Source organism: Cottoperca gobio, chromosome 4 (genome assembly GCF_900634415.1).
Source record: "Cottoperca gobio chromosome 4, fCotGob3.1, whole genome shotgun sequence".
NCBI lineage: Eukaryota > Metazoa > Chordata > Actinopteri > Perciformes > Bovichtidae > Cottoperca > Cottoperca gobio.
The window spans coordinates 2,110,001-2,136,500 of NC_041358.1; the positions used below are offsets into that span (position 1 = coordinate 2,110,001).

General features: G+C 40.7%; 2 protein-coding genes across 5 annotated transcripts in view; one reads left to right on the top strand and one right to left on the bottom strand.

The window, feature by feature from the left end:
• Positions 1-7,296, bottom strand: part of b3gnt5a (UDP-GlcNAc:betaGal beta-1,3-N-acetylglucosaminyltransferase 5a) — a 14,987-nt gene extending 7,691 nt beyond the window's left edge. The window contains exon 1 of one of the 3 annotated variants that reach the window (XM_029430464.1): positions 7,112-7,296. The gene's annotated coding sequence lies outside the window, so the exon portion shown is untranslated. Of the gene's footprint in view, positions 1-522; positions 579-7,008 lie in introns of those variants that run through there. The other 2 variants (XM_029430462.1, XM_029430463.1) reach the window with 2 other exon arrangements.
• mcf2l2 (MCF.2 cell line derived transforming sequence-like 2) overlaps positions 1-26,500 on the top strand; it is a 115,656-nt gene that overhangs the window by 59,123 nt on the left and 30,033 nt on the right. For both annotated transcript variants that reach the window (XM_029430460.1, XM_029430459.1), the window contains exons 16-23: positions 11,128-11,194; positions 12,642-12,757; positions 21,415-21,484; positions 22,215-22,307; positions 22,495-22,587; positions 23,580-23,702; positions 24,540-24,620; positions 25,243-25,383. In XM_029430460.1, coding sequence (XP_029286320.1) covers positions 11,128-11,194; positions 12,642-12,757; positions 21,415-21,484; positions 22,215-22,307; positions 22,495-22,587; positions 23,580-23,702; positions 24,540-24,620; positions 25,243-25,383 — 784 coding nt within the window. The remainder of the gene's footprint in view (positions 1-11,127; positions 11,195-12,641; positions 12,758-21,414; positions 21,485-22,214; positions 22,308-22,494; positions 22,588-23,579; positions 23,703-24,539; positions 24,621-25,242; positions 25,384-26,500) is intronic.

A 26,500-nucleotide genomic window follows, 5' to 3' on the forward strand; every position in this document is an offset into this window, starting at 1 on the left:
GCTCTACTGAGGTTAGCTCTGCTGGTGTTAGCTCTGCTATACAGTTAGCTCTGCAGGTGTTAGCTCTACTGAGGTTAGCTCTACTGAGGTTAGCTCTGCTGGTGTTAGCTCTGCTATAACGAACAGCCAGAGAGCAGCTCGTCTGCTGCTGGTCCAAGTCCCGACCAGAGCGTTATTTTTTTTTATTTTTTTTTATAGCATTAATTCAGATTAGTTTTATTCATGGTGTATTCTTGGAATAACATTAATGCTTTAATGCTTTAATGCAGTGGTGGCTGAGGGGGACGGCGCTTGTTTTTGTTTTTCAAGCAGCACTTTATCGCTCACACAATGTTAACTTTATTCAAACGCACTCGACTCGTCCTTTCAGCTCGTGCAGTTTGGCATGTTTCATGCTGTAATGCAGCTCATGACCGCAAGCGCGTCCACACACACACTGGCCTTTTACTTCCACAAAGAAATAATCGTTCGTACATTTCTCCTGGAACATTCATCATCCACCTTTCTCTGTTTTACACTCACCATGCTGCGTTGCTGATGTCAATGACTGTCTCGTTCAATATTTAAGTTTTTGACGTGATGACACGTTCCGCTCATGTTGTGTTCAAGGAGCCTGACTTTGGCCAGGAAAAACAGTCAGTCGCCGGTTATATTCTATATCTGACTAGATTTGGATTAATTTTTTGGAGTAGATTTTTTTGCGTGTTTTTATGACCCCCCAAAAGACACGTAAACGCCCCCCTTTCTAAAATATTGCTTCCAGCTTCCCCCGAGAGAACCCCTTTTTGAACTCATGACCACTAGGCTATCACCACCACCTGACTAAGAGAAAACAGTCCAATATTTAAATAAAAACCTTTGACCTTAAATATTATTTTGTTAATAGTGCAGTCTGTATTAAAATTAATCAAAGCAACAGACTAAAATCGCTATGGAGGGTGCAGAGCAAATATCTCTGAGCAGCTATAAATGCAGCTTTGTGTGTGTGTGTGTGTGTGTGTGTGTGTGTGTGTGTGTGTGTGTGTGTGTGTGTGTGAAGAATGCTGATGTGAAAAATAACCAGTAGTCAATGTTCATGCTGCCAAGAAAATGCTCAATAAGCTACTCAGTTATAATAATAATACATTGTATTTATAAGCACACTTTTCATTTGAATAAACAAAACTCAAAGTGCTACAGAGTTGGGTTCATATATATTTGTAAATCTGACTGAAAGAGTCAGTGCCTCCTCAGCCATGAACCTCACTGCACGTCACTGGTGTGTATGGGCAATACAACGATAAATGTAACTCCTGCTTTTAGTTTTGACAATATATATATATATATATACTATACTTTTCCTACAGTATTCTATAACATTTCTGTGTGAAATAAAGTGTGTAATATCCACATGATATTCTTCACTATTTATTTTTGGTCTTACAATTTCTGTAGTGAAGTGTGTGTGTAAAGCATCAGTATAATGTCCCTATTTCTGTGACGATTTCAATAATATTTCTAATTTTGGTATTCTATGTTATTACGATAGTATTTGTGAGGGAATTAAATGTTTATAGTGTCACTTCAATCTATCTAGTACCCCACCTGTAACCAAATAATAATGTGTTTTGTATTACTTCTATTATCTCTATAGCATTCCTATAATATAGGTATAATAATATGAATTCTGAGCGTCTAAACTTTAATTCCTGCATTCTAGTGAATTTTTATTTATACATTTATGATGAAAATGTCTTTATTTATGTCAAGGAAAACACACAATTCAAGCGACAGGTGACATTTGAAAATATAAAGGAATATAATGCAGTAAGGCTCTGAGGCATTCCATATTGCTTTCAAATATTTATTCTCCTGTAGATCAACCTTTTCTCATTTAATGTTATCCCTGCTGAGTCAGCAAACAAGTAGACATGAGTAACTCTTCCCTCCACTTTTGTGTCTTTTGTTTTGGAAAGTCACCTCTTTAAATGTGCATGTGGCACATTCTCTATTCACATCAATGATACATTCATTAATTTCAACTAATATATGAAGCCCTGGACTTCAATAGCTCATATGTGTTTCAGCAAGATTTTCTGCTCATGTTCAAAACTTTCTGCACATTTAAAATCCACATATCTGTTTTCTCTGAGATTTCTGGAATAAAGTTGTAATATTTTAAGAAGAACTCGTAATATTACAAGGATAAATTTGAAATCCAAAAGGAAAAAAGTCACAATATCTAAAAAAAAAATCTTCCTGCTATATAGCCTGCTGTGCATTTACTTAATTGCTCTGCTGATATGGTATTATTTCTTTTAGGAAAACAAATCAATATCCTGTGGTTTCATTATGATATCATAACTAAACACCATTACAAAATAGCTGGGGCACATGCGTGAGTTTAAAGCAATTATTTTTAATTTTAATACATTTCTAATATTCAAGATTTAATGTTTTAATCACAAAAATATTGCTGTATGCATTTAGGAGTACTTATGAGATCAATGCTTTTCCTGGAAATGACACAGTCACATCAGGAGAGATAAGAGAAAACTATTGACTCCATCTATATTACCACAAATTATTAAAATTGCCAGCTGATAAGACACACACTCACGCACACTTACTTACGCACACTTACGCACTGAGAGACCACAAAGCGCTCCATGTCGACTGATTTGACTAAGTTAACAAAATTTGACTATTTTAGTGGTTAAGGTTAATGGATAATTGCCACCAGCACACTGCACTATAGCGAGGTGCAACAGTACAGTCGCAAATAGAAGGAAACGCTTCCCATCACACAGGCTCAGAGACTCACTGAGACCTTCACATCTCACGTTCAGTAAGAAGAATAAGGAAGAAATATGGATGGCTTTAAATAGGAACTCAGTTATATTGTCAGACAGCATGATACCAATGCTAACTACAATATTAAGGGGTCAAAGTCAGTACAGATGATTCATCTAACACTAACATTGCTGAACACAGCAACTTGCTTTATCGGTTGTGTCTCACAAAAGCAACAGCGCAGGGCGTGCTGTTTGCTGTGAATCATGTTGATGTGGTTGACATGTCACACCCTGGTGTCTTCTCCGTTTCCTTTGTAATCTTTGAGTGTCATATTTAACCTGCCTTCTTCCCACCATTGTCAGAATATTAGTAACAACGGATATAGGAACATAGCGAAGGGTTAATCCCACTGAACCTCTTCACATGGTATGTAAGGGCTGTCTTTAAAAAAAAAAAAAGTGTTTCAAAAGTTTTCCAAAGATATACTTCTGTGGCCTGGTTTTGGTTCTATGATCACATGAGAACTAAAACGAGACTACGGCTGAAAAGTTAACCCTTTTTATATCAAAAACACATTTTGAAAGAGTGTGATTTTAAAATGACATACCATTTTATTATAGATCACATAATGAACAGTGCCTTAACAAGCTGTAAGAGTGAACAGTCAACAACTGTCATCTGCAAATTTACTACGTAAATTTACTTAATACTTACTGTAGCTAATTAATTCTCCATAGTTGACCATACAACAAAAACGTTCTGATGTTCTCTGGTCAATATGCTAATTTATGTGTGTTAATTACAGATTAACACACAGAATTTAATCTGTGATTAAATAGTCTGCATAAAACAACCATGGAGGCTTCTCAACGACCGATCATTTATATTTGTATTTGTATATGTACATGCGTTCTTTTTAAGTATATAGAAACAAGATACATTTGTAATTAGTTTGATACAATTGCAAATCTTTGAATCTATTACTTCCTCAAATTAAAGGGGGTGGATAAAAAGAGACTGGCCCCCAATCACCATTGTATTTTTTAAACACCCCAAAACAGCCTGTCCACCACGTTGTCTAGCTGCAGAGTGAATGTAAGTGCCGACCCAGCACAAATAACCATAATAGAGAGGCTTTAGACAGAGCCCCTCAGCAGAGAAGCTGCTGACGTCTGTGCAATGCGGGACCACAATAGGCTCAACACATAACTCCACAGCAGCATATTTTGACTGAACGCTGGGTTCAACCAACAATATTGAGCTCTGACAACACGTGGCCAGGCCTCCACATTAAGAGGTCATGTGGCTAAACATACCATGAGGCTCCACTGTCAGTAAGAAATGAGGAAGTGAGGCCTTTTCTGTGTCCTGTTGCTGCAGAATAAACATGGGGCTGTGTGATGTTAGAGCAAGTTCTAGAGAGAAAGAGAGAGACACGCACACTGTACTTGGGATATAAACTATAAAAAAGGGATTAGTAAAATAACCTGTATTAAGAAGGTATCAAGTAATGAGGCGTTCATCGCTCAAATCCCAACAGAAACTAGAAAAAAAGTAATTACTGTAAACATTTCTTGAATGATCTGTGTTCTCTGGATGACTTGTAGAATCACCAACAATGAACACTAAAGTTTAGAAAAAGTCCCGTCCTGGGAGAGGGATCCCCCTCAGTCGCTCTCCCTGACGTTTCTTCCATTAATTGGGGTTTTATGGGGGGATTTTACTTATCCGCTGCAAGGGTCTATATGCTGTACATAGTGTAAAGCCCCCTGAAGCAAATTTGTGTCTATATGAATCCGAGTGGTTAAGATGCCACATCCAGCTGCACGTGTGTGTTTCTTTAATACTATATATAACGTTCATAAGAAGCAGCGTCACTTTTGTTCTTCCACAATGTAATAATAATAATAATAATAATAATAATAATAATAATAATAATATAATTTTACAATATAGCAGACTTTTTTCTTTTGTCAACAAATTCAGTTGTGAAAGAAGTGTTCCACAAGTATTCACTTGCTTTACTTAAGTAAAAATGGTGATAATGTTCCATCAATGTGTATTACTGTTTTTAAGTTAATCTAAAACATTTTTATTTATATCCCCAGATATTTCAGGGAGTGTACATTTAAAAAACTAAAAAACACGTGATGTTGTACTATGATAACTAGCTGTTGACTACAAGTGTTTAGTCACATGACAGCCAACTTTAGTTACTTTAAAGATACAGGTTTAGATAAATAATAGAACATATAATCAGAAATCATTTATCATGTATTACTATAAACTTTATTGATCCTTGGTGAAATTTACAAGCTATTAGGAGTATATAGTAAAATAAACTATACCAGCTCAACATTAAAATGATGAATCAATATTTGTAATCCAATAATATAATTCATATTATTTTGAAATTGGACGTGGTGGAGAATGTGTACTTTTATTTTTGCTTTTTCTAAATATATTTTGATGCTAATACTTGTGTACTTCTCCACTGTGGTGTTACTAGTTTGACTTTAGTGAAAGTTCTGATACTTCGCCCGCCTCTGTCCAGTGAGTGCTTTGTTTCTTCAGAAGACAACAGTAGCATGAACTCATGTGGTACCAAATATTTAAATTGAGGCATCTTAAAATTTGAGACTCTTTCTCGAAAACTGCAGTGCGATTCATTAGAGTGAGCACATAACCTCTGTTTCACACATGAACTCAGGTGTTGATATTTGACACCAAGTAGATCGTGTGCTTGAAAGACCCCGATTACCCAACCTAATGTGTGTTTTTCCGGCACAGCAGACAATGCAAATAGTTTACAGCAAACAATACAAATTTGTTCACCCTCCTTTGTTTAAATATCAGGAACTGGAACTGGATTTCTCTAATGCTGTGAGGCCTTTTCACAAGCCCTGCTTCCCATGTAGCTGAGCAGCTTTGAATGTAAGAAAATATACTTATTCACATAGTTTTGGTTCTCTACATAATGAGTGCTATTGGTCATTGGGGTAAAAATATTACAGGATCGCAGAATATTTCTGATGTTTTTTCAATGTTGGTTTAATGCTGCCGTGTGTTGGCTGTGATAACTCTGGTAACTGGTCTGGATACGATGGATGAACGCGTCTACAGTCCAAGCTTTCTGTCACAAAAGGTCTTCACTAGAATTCAATGGGAGCATGAGGATTATTTTGTTTACAAAAATTGAGATTCGGAAAAGGAAGCTGCATTTCTTTAAGTCAATGATTCTGGTTTAGTACAACTCTGGTTTTCTTTTTGTAGTTGTGGCCATCTTTTATTTAGTCATCATAACATTGTAATAAAGTAATGACTTGGATTGCATCGCTACAAACTCTAACGGGCCAACAAACACAAGCAGGGAATCAGACGAGGAAACTAAATCAGTTTATCCAGATTATCTAGGGAACCTTATTTGTAGGTATACAAGAAGGTAACAAACCTAAAGCGTCAGTGATAATATCCATTGCACAGGAAACCTTTGTGGGTGTTCAGTGAAATCCATGTTGGATCATTTTACTATTCAACTTCCTTTTCTTTGAAGGTTAGTTTACAACCTGTCTCATCATGGGACTGCTCGTGTTTCTTGACCCGTCAGACTTTGTTGTAGCAATGGCGCCAAATTCCCTGAAAATAATTTAACCAATAACATTGGTGAGTACAATGCAGATTGCATAACTGGTATTCTAATGGGAAGTCAAATGACATGTCATTGTAACTTTGGCTTTAGATATGACAAACCGTTGGAAGGAGACAAAAGAGAAGAGAGAATGAAAGAGGCTTAAAAAAGCCATGTAGAATCTGTTTAGACTGTTTTTAAGTATTCAATGAACACACAACTTTTAAAACTTGCTCTGTGCTTTGCAAAATGGTGTATATTGGAGATAATTAACCACTTCAGAGCTACCTGTGTGTTATTCACGTTTTATTAGTTTGTTCTCCTGTTTGCTCTTTGTTCCCCTGCTAACCTAGCCTACCTGGTCTGGGACTGATTCATCTCCTCAGTCTCACTGGAACACTCTTGTAAACTCTGCATCTGGCTCTTTAACCCCCCGATTTCTGGGACTTCATGTATTTACTTGTTTCCTCTCTTACCTCTCTAAATGTGTCAGTCTGCTACTGCAAGCTGAAGCCTCTAGCCTTGAATACTGGAAGGTATTAAAGACTTCATTTAGAGAAACACGTTCAGCACACAGACACATACACACTGTATTCCTCACTTACCGGGCTGTTTTTGAGTCCAATCCATGTGTGTAACAGATAAGCCCTTCAGCTCTGCTCCTGTAAACTCACTCTCTCCACGTATCTGTCTAGCTGTGACACTCACATTTTCTGCCTCACTCTTTCCAACAGCTTCTCTTTTTCTTCCACCATCTCAATTTTCTGCCACGAAGACTTTCCTCTTCTCCTCCTCTTCCTCCTCTCACTTCTGCCAAATGCAATAGTCCACTTCAGCAACTCAGCTGAGGAGAGCTTCAAATGTCTCCTCTGATTGCCCTGAAGGTCCGTGTGTGTGTGTGTGTGTGTGTGTGTGTGTGTGTGTGTGTGTGTGTGTGTGTGTGTGTGTGTGTGTTGTAAAGGGGGAGGAACCACTGGGCAGCAGAGGGAGCCCTCTTTACCTCCCCTTCACTTTATCCCACCTCCCTCTACCCGTACTTCCTTTTAGACAGTGTCTGTTTTTATATGTGCAAGCACATAAGAGGAATTGCAGTTTTGGATGAATTATTGTGTCAGTTAGTTGCTTCTCCACATGTAAAGCCAACATACAGTGTGTATTGTTGCGAAGACTCTCCAAGATATTAGAAATTAAAAGTGAACCAGTACTGGCCACCAAACTGAATCTAACCCTATTTTTGCCTGTCTGCCTGCCTGTCTGTCTGCATGTCTGTCTGTCTGCCTGTCTTTCTGCCTGCCTGCCTGCCTGCCTGCCTGCCTGCCTGTCTGTCTGATTAAGTCACTATGATAGCGTTGCAATCGTGGAAGATGCAGTCACGAAACTTTACAGATGTGTAGTTGAGATCAAAATGAAGGTTGAGTTCAAAGATGGGCGTGGTCCGAGCAAGGGGGGTCGTTGCAATGGCACTGAGCAAATGTTAAAATAACATGTGCAAAGATTCACATTTATTGAAAGACAATGCTAGCATTAGCAAGCTGAGCTAGTGAATATAAAACAAAACCTCCCACATGTTGTCAAGGAATAGGCTCATTAATTGCATAGATACTCTATGTTGATTTGATCCCCTCTTGAGAAATTAATAACTTTGCACAACATTAACAGTATAATTATAATTCACAAAAAGCAAGAGGATTCAAGTGTCAACTCATCTCTAATAATATCACATACTATACTAGAGACCATCTTGCAATGGGATCACACCGGCTGCAACGCCAAATCGGGTGAGGCCGAGGGTCCAATGGCCCCTTCTACACTTTACACTCCGACCACGCCAATCTTTGAACTCAGAATTATTTTGATTTCATTACACAAATGGTTTTGTGATGCCAAATCAGGCCAGGGGCATAAGAGTGGGGGCGTAATAGTGTATATGCTCGGACCACGCCCATCTTCGAACTCGACCTTCATTTTGATCTCAACTACACATCTGTAAAGTTTTGTGACTGCATCTTCCACGATTGCAACACCAGGCAAAGTTCTCAAAACTTCCTCTGTGGTACTTCCTGCGACAGTAGGTGTCTCCAGGAGCACATTTTGCCATGATGACACACACACAGACTCAAGGTGAAAACAATACCAGCCTGGCTGTAGTGGTGGTGAATATGAGTTTGTTGGGGGTGTCTGGAGTCAGTTTGCATTGACACTCACGACAAGGACAATAGATATACAGTATATTTGTCCTAATGCTTATTTCCTGACCTGGGACTGGCCACCCCCAGATACTGTAGCCACTGTTACGTCTCCAAACCATTCCCCACTATCACACACTGAAACTGTTCAAACCCATTCAGGATCATTTACACTCAAATGTAACTCTACTTACTCTTTTATTTAAACATAATCAGCCTACATATATGTGACTTAAACTATCTGTTCAAAGAATAAGTAAAGAAGATTATGACTGACTAGACATTAAATGCAGACTCTTGATACATTGGTACTGCAGTATCTATGCTCAGTAGTACAGCCACATTTTGCTTGGTACCAAAAGAGTACTGATGATTACCAAGGCCTGTAGTGGGGTCTTTATTTACAGGTATACAAAAAACTAACGTAGTGAATTGTTAGTGGTTCATGTAACTATTCATTTGCTTGGATAATTATTTATTGTCAAGAAACATTAATTTATTATTTAGTAATGTTCAGCAATATAGGTAATGCATGTCCTCAGAGTTGCATCAGCTGACACACACATGTGCAATAAACCTAATTATGGATGTATGTCGACAGGAGGAGAAGTCTTTGTATGTGTGCATGACATGAGCACATGTGTGAGATTGTACAAATTGGTGCCAGCACTTTAGTTGTGTAGCCGTACACAGTTAGGCAATGAGCACACAAGGCGAGCCCACTGTCTCTCTGTACTTGTGCACATTCTTAGTTCTAACAAGGTTAGAGAGACGCAATTCAGTTACAGTCTGCAGTTGATGCTCTGCAGCTGCACCACAGATCTGTAGCAACGCCAACAGAGACACCTGAAAAGTTTATCGTGGCTCAACATACAAACCTTTCTTCCATTTCCTGTATGTGTGTGATATGACAGATTGCAGAGTACATCAAACAGCCTTTTAGCACATCTCTTTGGGCTTCTTCCATATTTGATGTGCTTCTCCTGGAGACGGGGCCTCAAAATGATGTAATAATGCATGTGTCACCTTAAAGGGAAACTCAACCAATGTTTACTTGTGAAATTCAGTTTACTCATCCCAAGGAGGAGAAATCAGTGTTGTAATGTCTTCTATGTCTCTGGAGCTAGCTCTCCAAAACTGAATAGAGACCCCTGATGATGTCATGAGTGTTATCTCAGCTTTGGCTTGAGAATCAAAATGTTGAACAGAAAACCTGCGTTACAAACTGCAGGTTTGAAAGAAGAAGGTATGTAGGAGGCAGGGGCGGGCTAATCAATGACACTGTTGTGTTGTGTGTGGGAAATATAAGATCTACTGTTTTTGACCTTCAGTATACTATCATTTTGTCCTGAGAACGGGGGATTGATTTTCTTCCGATTTCCTAGGCAAATACCAGGATCTCAGTACCCATTATTCAACCCTATCAACCCGACCCTCAGATGTTCCAGCTCAGCTTGCTCTGAACATTCAGATCATAATGTAAAATGCGAAAGCAGAGCATGTGGGCAATGTCAAAATAATGATGGAAGTGGAATGTAACTTGGCTAAGGTGATTCCAGGTAATCTCTTTCTTGAACAACAAACTAAAAGTCAGATTAGTTTTGTGGCTTCAGATCTGTAGTTAAGTTTGTCTCGAACCTCATGCAGAGCGTTGTAACAAATTACTATTACCTATCCTGCATCCTGTCACCCTCAGGAAAAAGAGCGGCGCTAGAGAAATAGTAAAGGGATCACCAAAGTCTCTATCCTCTGGGCACATATATATACATATATATGTATGAAATTACACACCAATCTATTCAATAGTTGTCAGTCTGGACCGACAGAACGACATTCCATGACTCATTTGAACTTCTTCTAGGTGGAGGGATTTAGACAGTTGGACATGAATTTTCAGTTCCCTGGTGACTAACACAGTAATTGAGTCATTGAACATTAATAAGAGGGTGCAATTATCAATTTAGGCGGTGTCCACACATACACGGTTATTTTTGGCGTGTGTGTTTGGGAGGGGGTGGGGTGGTGTTATGTTACTGTGTAACCCAACCTGCCCACTGGCCTTGACAGCGCTTCAATTGTGTTTTTGTGTTTTCATCTGGACCGAGATTTTGTTATACCCGTGTGTGTGTAGACCGTGTGTGTGTATACTAGGCCTGAGAGGAGGCAGCACAAACACAATGTTACTGGAAAAAGGAAACATTAACATTATTCCCGCAGTAAAGGGAGAGTCACCCTCTTTTATTGTTTTGCCATATTTGTCCGTTGGGAGACGAATCCTGATGAAATCTTACTGCTCTTCCAAATACCCACAAAACACTCTCTTCTCAATGATGGTGTCATTCGCGCTGTGCCAATATTGAAATGTATTGCTGGTTAGTGATTTATTCATTCGTTTATCAGCTTGCAAAACCATCCCATCTGAGCAAAAGTGGATGGATGAATATTATAATGTTTTTTGCAGGAAGATTCTGCCAGAACGGTTTGCTGATGATGTTCTCTGCATTAGAAATCACCCCATTCTTTCCGCTTTCTCTGCAGACACATCATGACTGAGTTGATTGAAACAGAGAGGCTATATGTGGACGAACTGCAAAGCATCATGGAGGTACAGTATGTCTGCTGGCTCTTTTTACATTACATAATTGCATTACATAACTTACACACAACATCTGCAATCCTGCACTGTTGAACTGGATTTGTCTCTGAAGTCTTTAATCTCTGCTCCTAACACTGTTTTTGAATGTTTAAAATCCCCTTTAATTCACCCATTCCGTTCCGTTCCGTTCCGATAAATGAATACTTGGATCTATTTTTTGGTTTTGATCATTGTACGCTAATATTCCCTCAGTTTCTCATCGCTGTGCAAAAACAGCCACAATAAACTGAGGAAGTATTAGCCACTATTTCATTTTTGCTCACTTTTGGTTGTACTGTTGTACCAATACATATGTTCCAATATATATGTACACTACATTACAGGTCATTCAGCAGATGCTCTTATCCAGAGCGACTTACAGTGAACTAACTACAGGGACAGTCTCCCCGGAGCAGCTCAGGGTTAAGTACCTTGCTCAGGGGCACAATGGTGGCAGCCTGGTATTGAACTCGCAACCATCTGGTGTTGTGTTTGGAAGCCGTACCACTAGGCCATCACCAATTGAATAGTACAAATATATATATATACCTTTACAGTATGTACACATATCTGCACTGCCATAGCAAACACACTACTTTTCTTTTCTCTAAAATCAGATTTAGAAAGCAGTTCAGAGGTTCACACGAGCCATTTAGCTAGCTTTTTATTCAAGAGGAGTTTTATTTCTATGTATCTTTTATTTTTCAAAAGACTAAAGCAGAATTTCCCCAACTCATAAAACAGCATTTAATCCTTTTAATCCATCAAATCACCAAATATAAGGATACATGATTAACTGTAACTGAGTGTTTCCATCTGGTGCAACTTCAAATAAAATAAAACTACCCAGAAATATATAGTTTGTCCATCTTGACCAGTTCTGAGTGCATTCTGCTTACACGTTACTGCATTGGTAATAATAAAACTCAAACTCTTTAAATGAAGACTTTCTGTTTAAAAAAACGTCGTCCCCAAACCCAACCTACTTGACAAAGCTCCTCCTGGGACGCAGAGGACTCTGAACTACCGGCTGATTACTACCCTCCATGACTAGTCAATCACCTTGTAGATGTAAAAATAAATACTTTATTGGAATGGAGATGCTTTGATAACAGTTACTGATATAATCTGTGCTTCAGACTCCTGTCAGTGTAAGAACTTCATATGATCTCCTGAGCTGCATGAGTCCAGTTAATTTTCTTTTGGATTACTCAGGAATGCATTAATTCTGACGGTACAGTGTATTGATTACATGAAACAGAGCATGTGTTAGTGTATGTTAATGAATAATTCAGTCTCATCACCCATACTGTATCATACTGGATGTGTTTCTCTGATTAGATGAGATGTTCTGTTGACTTGCCAGTTAATTATTTCTTCTTCGTCTTCCTCATAATCATTCTACCCTCCTGCCTAGGGTTATTTTGCGGAGCTGGATAACTCTGAGCTCAGCCACCTAATCCCTCCGTCCCTGGAGAGCAAAAGGGATGTACTGTTTGGCAACCTGCCAGCAATTTACGAATTTCACAACAGGTAGGTGGAATGCTTGTTGTAATTTGCTCTTCTTCATGCTTTATTGTATCCCGGAAACACTGTTATTGAACAAGACTGACCAAAGGGTATAACAAACTAATCCACACTAGATCAAGTCAGAATCATTCAAAATGTTTTCATAAAGTGATAGTAGATCTCTTATAGAACACAAGGGTTGTATCACTGTCTGGAGCACTCATATTGTTATTATTATTATTATTATTATTATTATTATTATTATTATTATTATTATTATTATTATTATTATTATTATTGGATACATTTTTTTGGATCTGGATCAAAGACCTGTCAATTATTTTGTTGCACTGACACTAAATGTGATTCCTTTTACATCAGTCATTTGATCCAGTGTGTCTAAGGAGATGTTGATTAGCGCCGCGTTAAACTCACAACAGTATTTTAAGTGAAGGATTTTGGAAGAGCATATCTGTGTATGTGATATATGAAGATGTTATGAATCACAGGGTGAGAAGATCTTTTTTTGCTAAGTTCTCAAAAGGTATGTGTGGACGCTCTTGTCCACAGTCAGGGATAAGGATGACAGAGAGGAGGTGTAGTATCATACACACAGCTTTATTCTCACACAGATAAGCTTATATCACAGGCACAGCTGACAGGTCGCTCTCCTGTCTGTCGCTCTGCTGTCCGCTGCTCTCCAGGCTGCGCTGTGTCGTGGCTGAAGAAGCGTCTCCGTCTTCTCTGGAACCCAGCCTACTGCAAGAGAACAGAACCAGGCCATCACCATGCATTTATTATGTGACTACCTGATTCCGTTCAGCTGTCTGGCCTCCAACTGGGACACTCCTGTCTCTCCCCAGCATCCGGCGCCCTAACCACTGCCACACACCCCACTGCCACACACCCCCACCGCCCGACTCAGGCCGGGAGCCCGGCAACCGCAAGCTCCACAAACCGACGATAGTAGCCGGCCAGTCCCATAAACCTCCTGACGTCTTAGGCGCCTGTATACATACCGGTACACGGTACATCCCTTCCGGACCGGGGAAGGAGTCTGGCGGTGCCACAATCCGGACAAACTTCCCCACCTCCATGACTGGACAGTCCCGCCGGGTGTGGCCGAGCTTGCCGCACCGCCAGCACCCCAGCCCTAGAATTTGAGGAGCCCTCTGCGGTGCCGGGCGACCAGACGCGAAGGCTGGGTCCTGTGGAGGAGAAAATAAAGAAAACTGGGGGTTAGGGAGCGGCTGGGGTCCATCTGCCCCAGGGTTGTAGGCAGGACCCACGGAGGATGGCGTAGTGCCGGGGCCAGCGGCCCCCATGGCAGGCCGGAACCTCCTCGGGGCTGGAACGGGCCGGAGCTGTGGAGGAGAGATGGCCCGGGCAGGGAGAGGTGGTCTGACGGCGGCTTCGAGGCTGGCCGGACGGTGACACTGGACCCAGTTCGCCAAGAAGAGTGGGAGTCCGGCGATGAATTGCTCCAGGGCCACCTGCCCGACGATGTCCTCAACGGAGTTGACTCCCGGCTGGAGCCAGCGCCTAGCCGAGTCGAGGAGCTGCTGGGCGAAGGCGAAGGGTCGGCCAGCGTCCTCAAAGGGCAGGCTCCGGAGCCGGTGGCGATGGCCCTCTGGTGTGCTGCCCAGCCGGTCCTGGATCACCCTCCGGAGCTGGTCGTAGCTGTATCTGGAGGCCGCGGGCAGGCTATGGGCGGCCCGTTGGGCTTCCCCGGAAAGCAGGGGGGGCAGTCGTAGCCCCCACTCCTCCTGCGGCCACCTGCACGCCTCTGCCGTGCCGACGAAAATGTCCAAGAAGGCCTCCGGGTCGTCCTCCGCCGTCATCTTCTGCACTGCGACCCGAGGGAGCTGGGCTGGCCCGCCTCCCGACTCACCCTCCGGGGCTGCCGATGACCGGAGCATTCCCTGCAGGAGGTCGCGGTTCCGTCTTCTGGTACGCCGCCAGGTCTACAAGCGTCTGGCTCTGCTGTTGCTGAAGGGCAGCGGTGCCCTCGTGCATGGTCGCCAGATGCTGGAGGTCAGCCCTAGCGGGCTCTGCGCGGCTACGTCCTCCGTCATGTCCCTGTTCAGGCGCCAGTTGTGGACGACAGTCAGGGATTAAGGATGACAGAGAGGAGGTGTAGTGTCACACACACAGCTTTATTCTCACACATGTAAGCTTATATCACAGGCACAGCCGACAGGTCGCTCTCCTGTCTGTCGCTCTGCTGTCCGCTGCTCTCCAGGCTGCGCTGCGTTGGGGCTGAAGAAGCGTCTCCGTCTTCTCTGGAACCCAGCCTACTGCAAGAGAACAGAACCAGGCCATCACCATGCATTTATTATGTGACTACCTGATTCCGTTCAGCTGTCTGGCCTCCAGCTGGGACATTCCTGTCTCTCCCCAGCAGCCTGCACCCTAACCACACCCCACTGCCACAGTATGAGTATGGCTTCTCACAAAAACCTTTTACTATAAATCCAACACACGTAAAAGTTCACCTATATTTAAAGTGGTGAACAGACATGTACTGTGTCCCATTCAAGGCTGTTCAAATTCTTGACATTACGTCATGTATTTAGCATACTTCTTCTCTTCTCTTAGTTTTTTCTGCCAACAAATGTTTTCTTCCTGTATATTATAGCATACTAAGACATCTTTAGACAGCAGACAGACAGCTTTAGACAGCAGACAGACATCTTTAGACATCAGACAGACATCTTTAGACAGCAGACAGACAGCATTAGACAGCAGACAGACAGCATTAGACAGCAGACAGTGTCACTCAGCACCCGAGCCTCGTTTGTAGTCGTTTTGCGTCTCTTTCAGTAACATTTTGCAGGTGAATCAGAACTGTCTGTTGCTGCAGTTGAATTGAATATTGCAACTGAACTTTATTAATTTCCTCCACCTCAGTAACTTTCAGTTTGAGATTCTTATTTCTATGTAAGAAGGGTGGGGGCCCTTTCTGTGCTAGGGGCCCATTGTCTAATAATCCGTCCATGATTCTGAACACAGTGTAGTTTCACATGAGAAATAACTCTTGGAAACATGTAATGCTAAGTGTACAGTAGCAGCACAACTTTGGTAAAAAACAAAAACAAAGTGTATATGACAGGTTGGTAATGATTCTTTAATTTCCTCCATAAACTGGATGATGCTAGTTTGCATGTCAGATCACAAGAGCTCACAGTTCAATCTCTCTTACAGAATCAAAAACTCTTAAGTTCCACAAAGGGAGCGTTTGTGGCAAATCTTCTGAGTTTGCATTAGATGTGCAGGTGTAGTGGATATAAAAAGTCTACACACCCTTATGAAATTGCAGGTTTCGTAAAGACAGAAATAACAACAACGTAAATTTTAGACTTGTTCCATCTTTAATGTGATCTTCCAACAAACAAAAATCCAGAAAGAAAAAAAAAAAGAATAAATTGTTAGGACATTTTTTAATTTAAAAAACCCACAACACCCTGATTGCATAAGTCTGCACACCCCACCCAACTAATACTTTGTGGAAGCCCCTTTTGCATTTATTACAGCAGCAAGTCTTTGTGAATAAGTCTCTATTAACTTTGCACATCGAGACTTTGGAATTTTATCCCACGCTTCTTTGCAGAAAAGTTCAAGTTCCTTCAAATAGCGAGGGGATCTCCGGTGTACAGCTCTCTTTAGGTCATTCCACAGGTTTTCGATGGGATGGAGGTCCGGGCTTTGACTGGGCCACTCAAAGACTTTGAATTTCCTTTCCTGAAGCCATGCCTTGGTCGACTTGGATGTGTGCTTTGTGTCATTGTCATGTTGGAACGTGAAATTCCTCTTCATCTTCAGCTTTCTGACGGAGGACATCAGGTTTTGCGCCAGAATATCTTGATATTTGGAGCTATTCATTATCCCGTCTATCTTGACAAGAGCACCTGACCCAGCTGAAGAGAAGCAGCCCCAAAGCATGATGCTCCCACCACCACGCTTCACAGGCGCTATGATGTTCCTTGGATGATGAGCTGTATTGACTTTGCGCCAAACGTATCTTTTAGAATTGAGGCCGAAAAGTTCAACCTTTTGTCTCGTCAGACCACATCACATTTTCCCACATGGTTTAGGGTGACTCAAACAGGCTTTGATATTTCTTTTTGTAAGAAAGTCTTGCCACCCTACCCCATAGCCCAGACATGTGCAGAATACGGGAGATAGTGGTCCCATACAAGGAGGGACCAGTACCTGCCAGAAATTCCTGTAGTTCTTTCAATGTTGCTGTTGGCCTCTTGGTCGCCTCCCTGATATGTTTTCTCCTCGTCCTCACATCAACTTTGGAGGGTCGTCCTGATCTTTGCAATGTCTCTGTGGTGCCACATTTTCTCCACTTATTGATGATGTGTTTGACAGTGCTCCACGGTACATGTAATGCCTTCGATATTCTTTTATATCCCTCTCCTGATTGGTACTTTTCAACAATTAGATCTCGCAGTTTCTTTGGTAACTCTTTGCGGTTACAGATAACAGCTGACTTTAATCTAGTTTTAATCAGAATCACTTTCATTGATGGCAGGTGTATGTTATTTACCTACAGGCATGATTTAGAATGAGATTGGTTAACTTTGAACACAGCTAGAGCCCCCATGATGAAAGTGTGTGCAGATTTATACAATCAGGGTGTTGTGGGTTTTTATTTAAAAATGTCCTAATAGTTTTTTCTTTTTTTTCTTTTTCTGGATTTTTGTTTGTTGGAAGATCACATTAAAGATGGAACAAGTCTGAAATGTACGTTGTTGTTATTTCTGTCTTTACGTTTCAAAAACCTGCAATTTCATAAGGGTGTGTAGACTTTATATATCCACTGTACATGGTTGAAGCCATCTGTGTATCAGTAGTTTCACAGTAAGACCACAAACCCCAAATTACCACATGCACTTGGTAAAAACATTACCATCAATATCTGTTAATACTGTATCCATCTTCTTATTTAAATATGAACATTTCTAACATTTTATATATTTGGGCTTTATGGAAATATATTATGCATGTAAAAGTAAAGCGTTAGTTTACACAAACATTTATTGGCTGCTTTATTACTTATGATATACTGCATATGCACTTAGATGTTGTCTTTGTCTTCCACTCTCTCCCACATTGTTCAATTCACAGTCTTTTTCACAGCTTCTGTGTTTGCAGGCACACGCACACGCACACGCACACGCACATGCACACGCACACACACACAAACTGGTGTTCAAGGTGTCTTCCTAGCAATCAAACACTATCACTAAGATCAAATCAACTGTATTATAGCCCAATATCACAAATTACACATTTGTCTCAGTGGGCTTTAGACTGTACAGCAGGGGTGTCAAACTCAAATACACAGTGGGCCAAAATAAAAAAATTTATACAATTCTAGGGCCGGAATGGTTCAATGTTTATTGCAAAACTTATTGAAATGAACTTATTGCACATATTGTGCACTTGGGAACATGGCGGTAGAGACCTGCTCTTTCATAGTTTTGCAGCACGGAAAATGACTCAACTTTTCTTGCAGCATTTGCGTTTCCAACAGACGCAGCTTGGTTTTAAAAGCCCTCACTGCAGCGTACATGTCTGTGTTCGCACGGCCCCGCCCCTGAAGCTGCAGGTTGAGCGCATTGAGATGGCTCGTGATGTCACACAGAAACGCCACTTCACACAGAAACTCTTGATCCCGGAGCTCTGTTGTGTCTTTCCCTTTACTTTCCATGAACTGACAGATTTCATCACGCAACTCAAAACATCTTTTCAGTACTTTTCCTTGACTTAGCCGTCGCACTTCTGTGTGATAGGGCAAGTCACCATATTCTGAACCCAACTCCTCCAGAAAAGACTTGAACTGGCGGTGATTTAAACCTTTGGTTCTTATGAAGTTGACTGCTTGTGTTATGGTGCCCATTACATGCTCCATTTTCAAGGCTTTGCCACACAACGCTTCCTGGTGTATGATGCAGTGATAAGTTGTCAGCTCACCTGCACCGTTTTCCTCCCGCATTTTCTCCCAAATCCTGCCCACCTATCCACTCTTTTGACCGCACATTGCGGGCGCTCCATCTGTTGTCAGTCCCACAAGTTTATCCCAAGGCAGCCTCATTTCATTTACACACCTGGATACCTCTTCAAATAGATATTTTCCCGTAGTTGTGCCATGCATTGATCTTAATCCCAAAAGTTCCTCTGTTATGCATAGATTTGAGTCCACTCCACGGATGAAAATGGACAGCTGGGCAGTATCAGAAGTGTCGCTGCTCTCATCCACAGCAAGGGAGTATGCAATGAAATCTTTTCCTTTTCCTACCAGCTGTTGTTGTAGATTGGTGGCAAGCTCACGTACACGAGCAGCAACGGTGTTTCTGCTCAGGCTCACATTTGAAAACACTTGCCTTTTATCTGAGCACACGACATCACAAACTTTTATCATGCAGTTTTTAACTAATTCTCCCTCGGTAAAGGGCCGGCCTGATTTAGCTACCTCTGCTGCCACAATATAACTAGCCTTTACAACAGCCTCACTTTGTGATTTGGCTTTTGTGAACATAGCCTGCTGTGACACCAGACTTCTTTTCAACTCTTCTACCTTCTGGAGCCTCTGTTTCATGTCCAGATGCTTGTACCTGTCGTGGTGTTTCGTTTCATAGTGTCGTCTTATATTATATTCTTTGATTACAGCCACACCGTCTCCGCACACAAGACAGACAGGTTTGCCCTTTACATCCGCACACATATACTCTGCCTCCCACCTGCCTTGAAAACCCCTGTTTTCAAAGTCCACCTTTCGTTTAGCCATTTTATGGGTAGAGGGATAGCTGAAAGTTGACGGCTACTGATGAAAGAGTGGGAGTGGCAAGGGCTCGCGCTTTCGGGCCCTCGATTAATGCGCCAACGCAGTGGCAGTGCATTGTGGGATTTGTAGTATTAGTGGTGCGTGCAATATACCAGTTCTAATATTAATTAGATATTATCTTGCAGGTCAAAGATAATTCCACTGGCCCGCGGGGCCTTGAGTTTGGCATATGTGCTGTACAGGATACGACACCCTCTGTCCTTAGACCCTCGCATCACACAAGGAACAACTCCCTAAAAGAAACCCCACAATTAAAGGGGGAAACATGGAAGAAACCTCAGGGAGAGACTGAGGAGGGATCCCTCTCCCAGGACGCACAGACGTGCAGTAGATGTCGTGTGTACAGAATAAATAAGTATTTTATTTAAGAAGTGGGAGGAACATCAAACAAACTATATGTGTTCTCTCCCTGAAATTGAAAGCAGACTTTAACGCTCATAAATACCTAATAAACATAATTAGATATAGAGGTAGTATTACATAATTTGATACTGCGTAAGAGTTTCCACTACCAACTGTCATTGGTGTGGCGTGTTGGCTGGTACAATCTTACTCAACCTGCACATTTCTAAAGCACTCAATGTCCTGCCCATTAGAGAGAGGAGGCAGTTTACAGTCACAACCTTGCCAGCACTATTTCCTGTTCCGCCTGTTTATCAGGAAATTTGAGCTTGGTTTTTGGCTCGACTGTTTTCTGTTTTCAAACTTTCTCATTTCCCAGCTAAACATTACACTAAAACATTTCTCTGAAGACATTTGAGGCAGGAAATACGCAATGCGGTTCCAGAATATTCATATGATGATATTTATAACAATTAATACAATTTTGACAGGAATATTGAACTTTTGCACTGGTTTGTTTTTACTCCCTTCAATTGTAACTTATAGACCCGTATGTAACCACAGCATGTTTGCATGTGCTCCAAGTACAAACTATAGTGTCAACAAGATAGTTATTAAAAGCTGTCAACAAGCAGAATAACTCAGAGACATCACAGGCTTCCCACGCTGCAGACTCCCTGAAGACCTGAACCAAAGAGTATTTCCTCCTTTCCCTTCCATCCTTATCTCCATCCACTCTCTTTCTTCTTACACTTCCTTTGCCATCTTGCTTCCTGTTTTGTCTTGCCTCTTTTCTCTATCGCTCTATGCTTTTTTCTCACCGTCTACTTGTTAGCACTTCTCTCTGTACACTTACTTTTGAAAGTGTGAGGTGGAGCTGTCATTGGACTGCCTGGGATTCTTTCCACTTCTTTAAACTCCTTGGTTTTGCATTTCATAAACTTAGAGGCCAAGACCCAAATTGTTTTGGGCCAACTGCTTTAAAGCAGTATTCCAGCAATGTATCATAAAGAGAATGGTAGAAATTGAAGCAGCAGAAACTGAAGACTGCTCACATCTTTCAAACTCAATACTTGTTGGTCTCCAGGTCCAAACTGAGATACCTTGATAACATCTTGAGGATCATTTCTTCTCAGACTCGACAAAGCTCATCCAGAGCCTCCACTATACATCTGTTTTCACAGGCGGAGTAGTTCTGCGCAGGACTGTAAACTGACCTTCATGTGTAAAATTGGCGGAGTCCCCCCTTGCATTTTAAATGAGGAAGTGTTCTCACATGTTGGCCATTTTTAAGTATGGCAAAATATTTAATTGATAAAACTAATGGCACACTCAATTGGACGCATTATTATTGAGACAAGTAGAATGAACGACTACAGCAACAACACACTGCTCACACACACTATTGATGTGGTTTCCAGCTCAAAGAAAAGATGAAGTGTGTGTTGTGTTTTCATTCTGTTTGTCCATAAATGACCTTCAGGACATTTCTGAGGGAGCTGGAGAACTGTGCAGAGAAACCGGAGCTGGTGGGAACCTGTTTTCTGAAGAGGGTGAGGAGTTTAGAAAAGTGATGGAAACATTTACCCAAGTATTTAGATTGAGTATTTATATATTGTTAATTCACATAGATTTCAATATTCTCTGTTATAATGTTTTTTATTTGTTTTGTTTTTATTTTACTTATTTATTTAACTACTTTAAGTACTTAATCACATTTTTTCTGATACCTTTGTACTTTTACTTGCAAAGTATTATTTTATAGTGTGATATGACTACTGTTTATCAAGTAAAATAATTGCATGGCTAACTGCTAGCTTGTCACACATGAGTTTCTTTGCTTCCATGTGTATTATTCAGAGGGGAAGGTACCTGGTGAAGATCAGGCTTTCAGGTCCAAAGGGGCTTTTTTGAATCAGGTGTTGAAGTTCTGAGCTTTGTTTTGACCAACCATTCACCCCGAAATATTTTTGATTTGCCAAAAAAAACATTGCCAGATACCATAATCCAGGCAGCAGTTATATGTTATATGGTATTCCTTCCACATGTATATGGCAAAGCAAATCAGTCATTTGAAAAAGTATTTTATAGGAAAAAGAGTTTGTGTATAATGTTAGTCTCATGATAGTGGACTCCTTTAATTAAAGATACAGCATGCGGAGATGAGATCCATTGGTGTGCAGAATTGACTTCATATTCCAGTAACAGATGACAATTGTCCAGAAACCTACAAGTGCCAGTTTAAGGCCCTCTCTTCACTCAGACATGTCTTTGTGTTGTCAGAAAGAAGAGCTTCAGGTGTATGAGAAGTACTGTCAGAATAAACCCCGCTCTGAAGTCCTCTGGAGACATTGTGGAGACAGCCTCTTCTTTCAGGTATGATGTCAGACTTCCATCTTTGGTCCATACACCAAGATCACACTGTCCAACCTGACGCTAGAATTTAAATCTATTTTATTTTGCAATTTAAGCAACAGGACAGGTGTTTTGACTTGGACATGTTTCCTATTGCAGCTTTAACACTAAGTTAAGTCTGTTATGTATTTGGTGTTTGTGAGAACAGGAATGCCAGAAGAAGCTGGACCACAAACTGTCTCTGGATGCCTACCTGCTGAAACCTGTCCAGAGGATCACCAAATACCAACTCATGCTCAAAGTAACTTTACCTGCTCACCCACACTCAGTTCAGCCTGCTCCACATATTTCACCCACAGGGAGCTCCTTTTAAGACTGACTCACAACTCACAACTCACACCGTTCCACAATAAACATATGAACATACAAGTTTTTAAATTATTATTAAGTAGATTTTGTTGTTAGCTGTGTTGCAATAGAGAGGATAAAGCCATGTGAATAAGTTGAAAGTGTTTTTGTCTTGACTTTATTTATGGTCAGCTTCACCAGCCACAGCTGGAATTTTCCCACAGATTGCAGTTATTGGTGGTTTGACCTTTGACACTATTCCATCTTCATAAACAGATGTCTCAAAACAAACTAAACTAAAGAGAATCATGAAAGATAAAGGAAGTGGTTACAAAACTTTTAAATGTGGGTCATAAGGAACCAAAGGCATCAGGAATAAGCTGCTTACATGAGAGAAATCTGAGGCCACAGCTGCATTTTCAGCTGTAATGCTTTGACATAGACTTCACATTGGTGTTAGGACAGCGCTACATTATGTGTCACTGATGAGCCTTGACTCCATAATAGAGGAGCTGTTGCCTGAACAATATTCTGACATCCTCAACCTGATGATTTAACACCGTTGCTAACCCTGACTTGATTTTTAATAGCCCTTTGCAAAGCCCTGTTTGTTTTTGAGTCACATGCTTGATGCTGCTTAAACTCTCCCAGTGTATGCTGTAGGTGTCCCTTATTAACTTAAGGAAGTGGTATTTAATTAAGAAATTAAATGGACTGATCCATACAACTTGTTTATTTTTCTTATTTAAACTGTTGATACATCTTTTAAACACTTTGGCACAAATATGTGAAGTGTCTCTTCATACATGACCTCACTGACCCCAATGTAGCGTCAGTCTTGTTCTCCCTTTTCTTCTTCTCTTTGGTATTTTAGTGTTTATTCTTGTTTTCCCTTCCTTGCTTTATTCAATCTTTCTAACCCCCTTCCTCCTTCCCGTCCTTCAGGAGATGTTGAAATGCAGTAAGGGTGAGGGGACGGCTGAGTTGGAGGAAGCTTTGACCACCATGCTGGACATCATCAAGTCTGTCAACGACTCCATGCACCAGATAGCCATCACTGGCTTTGAGGTCAGTATCAAATTTCAAATCAAATGTTATTTATATAGCCCAATATCACAAATGAAACATTTGTCTCAGTGTGCTTTACAGACTGTACAGGATACGACACCCTCTGTCATTAGACCCTCGCACCACACAAGGAACAACTCCCTAAAAGAAACCCCAAAATTAAAGGGGGAAATGTTCTAAACCTCAGAGAGAGACTGAGGAGGGATCCCTCTCCCAGGACGGACAGACTGTAATAAATGTTGTGTGTACAGGATAAACAACATTATTCAAATACAACATCCATGTGACAGAACTGATGGTGTGATCGGAAAAGAAAAAGAAAGGCTGAATCCAGGATAATGTCAAAAAAGCTTCCTGTTGTCTCCAAAAAAAAAAAAAAAAAAAAAAAAAAATATATATATATATATATATATATATATATATATATATATAAACGTGGGCTTCTATGTCATCCGCTCTGGCCCCAGGAATGCACGTGACTATTGTAGCTGGTGTCTCAAACTTCACGTATCTCAAAATTGAGCTACCGATAACTAGAGTTGTGCAAGAGTGCATGGCAGTGCAAATAATACTTGAATAATCACTAGGGATAATAAATGACTCCATTTACAAAGGTGTGTTAATGTGCGTTCCAGCTTGTAACATTTGACAACTAGTCAAATAACAGTTTACAGGTAAAACCATACAAAAATATATTTTGCTTTTGTCTTCTTTTATGGTTTATGGATGTTCTGTTACTTCCCTTTAACCCCGCTGGATGTTCTATGACAACAGAAGTCAAGCGGGATATACAGTTGCTCTGACAAAGTCTGACTGTCGGTGTGTTGATGTTCACAGGGAAACCTCAGTGAACTGGGGAAGCTGCTGATGCAGGGATCCTTTAACGTGTGGACCGACCACAAGAGAGGCCACAGCAAGGTAAAACCCCGCACTCCAGCACATGCAGTACTACCCCATTACCAGAAGTCTTAATCACAAACACAGGATGCCATGCCTCTCATTCTAACATTACTTTACAACAGAAAATATTTAAAGAAGAAGTTTTAGCTCCTTTGAGTTTGTCAGAACAAAGCGTTTGATGGGTAATATTTTGACTTACTGTATGTTAATGAATGTAAAAGATAACAGTGTTGTTCAATCTGCAAGTATACCCACATATCTTAGTCAGGGATTTGGTGCAGTTATGTTTTGACTTTGGACGGAGACACTCTTCAGGAAGGGAAAAACATAGTTTGGGAAGTTACAGGGTTTATGAGAAAAATGGTATTAGTTTGAAGGAACACAATTGGTAACAATACCAGAATGATATAATAGGTCCAGTTGATAGACTAATACTTCATGAATATGATAGTTGATCTGTGGAATGATTGATGGAAATGGAAATGAAGCATTTTGAATCCTCTTTTAATGGTCACACACGTACACAGCACAGCACACACAGTGAAATGTATACTCTGCAATTAACCCATGCTAGTACTAGGAGCAGGACATCAGGAGATGGACAGGCGTACTGATAAAATGACCATTAACCTGATTTCAGGTGAAGGACTTGGCCAGGTTCAAGCCCATGCAGAGGCACCTGTTCCTGTATGACAAGATGATGCTGTTTTGTAAGAAGCGAGAAGAGACCACAGATGGACACGAGAGAACGCCGTCCTACAGCTTCAAACACTCACTCAAGGTCAGATACAGATGGTGTTGTGTGTGTGTGAGCACAGCTGTCCCATTTATGTGAGTCCTCAGTGTGGCACAGTGATAAATATGAAGGTCTAAAACAGCAACAGCTACGGTAGAATCTTTATTTATAAGTGGGACCCAATTTGGTTTGTCATGTAGGTTCAGAAGAAGGAAATGTATTCAACACATGTGTTAGCGCTCAAGGATACACACAGTGTTTTAGAGTAACACTGAATGTAAACATGGGCCATTTCCACAGGACATCTTTAAAAAGAATGAATAGACAACATTTGGAGTCATGTTTTAGACCACCTGATGAATGTAAGTCTTCTCTTAGCTCAGTTTTAATCCCAACCAACTCCTAAAGCAAACATATTAACATTTAGCTCCCAAAAGCTATGCCATGTTTGCTAAATGTGGTGTAGCATCCAGTAGGTTAACCAAATACTTTGTTACAATGAAAACAGCTGCCTGCAGTTGCTGGAATCAAGTATGATTCAATTAATTTACAGACAACCGACTAAACTAAAAGAGGGGAAAATATCTCTGTATAGCTAAGGACAACTCAGCCAGGTGATAATTCTCTGTTGGCTCGGCACTATGAGCGAGCCCATCACATTTACATGCTCATCTGAGCTATGTAAACCATGTTGATCAGCTTTAACCAGAAGTGCAACAGTGTGTTAAACAAGAACTTCATGACTTCTCACCTTGTTTCACACATATACTGACATTTCAGTGAAACAGGAAACAGGAAGTTGAGGTGAGAGATGTAAAAATACGGTGACAAACAGTATTTTGATGACGTTGTGGACAAGTATTCAGATCCAAGTACTAATACCCCTTTGTAAAAACACTCTGTTACAAGTAAACTGCATTGAAAATGTTACTCAATTAAAAGTGCGTAAGTGTAATCAGGAAATATATTCTTAAAGTATGAAAAGTACTCAATGCAGAAACATCTTCACATTTGAGAAACTGGAAACAAACAACATGAACAAGGACTGAAACAATCAACATAGTTCTGTCAATCATTTCAGCTGTACATGTTGGCCTTTATATTTTTGGGTACTTTAATGTATAACAAAGCATCATATTTTATAAACTCTTCATTTCTTTTG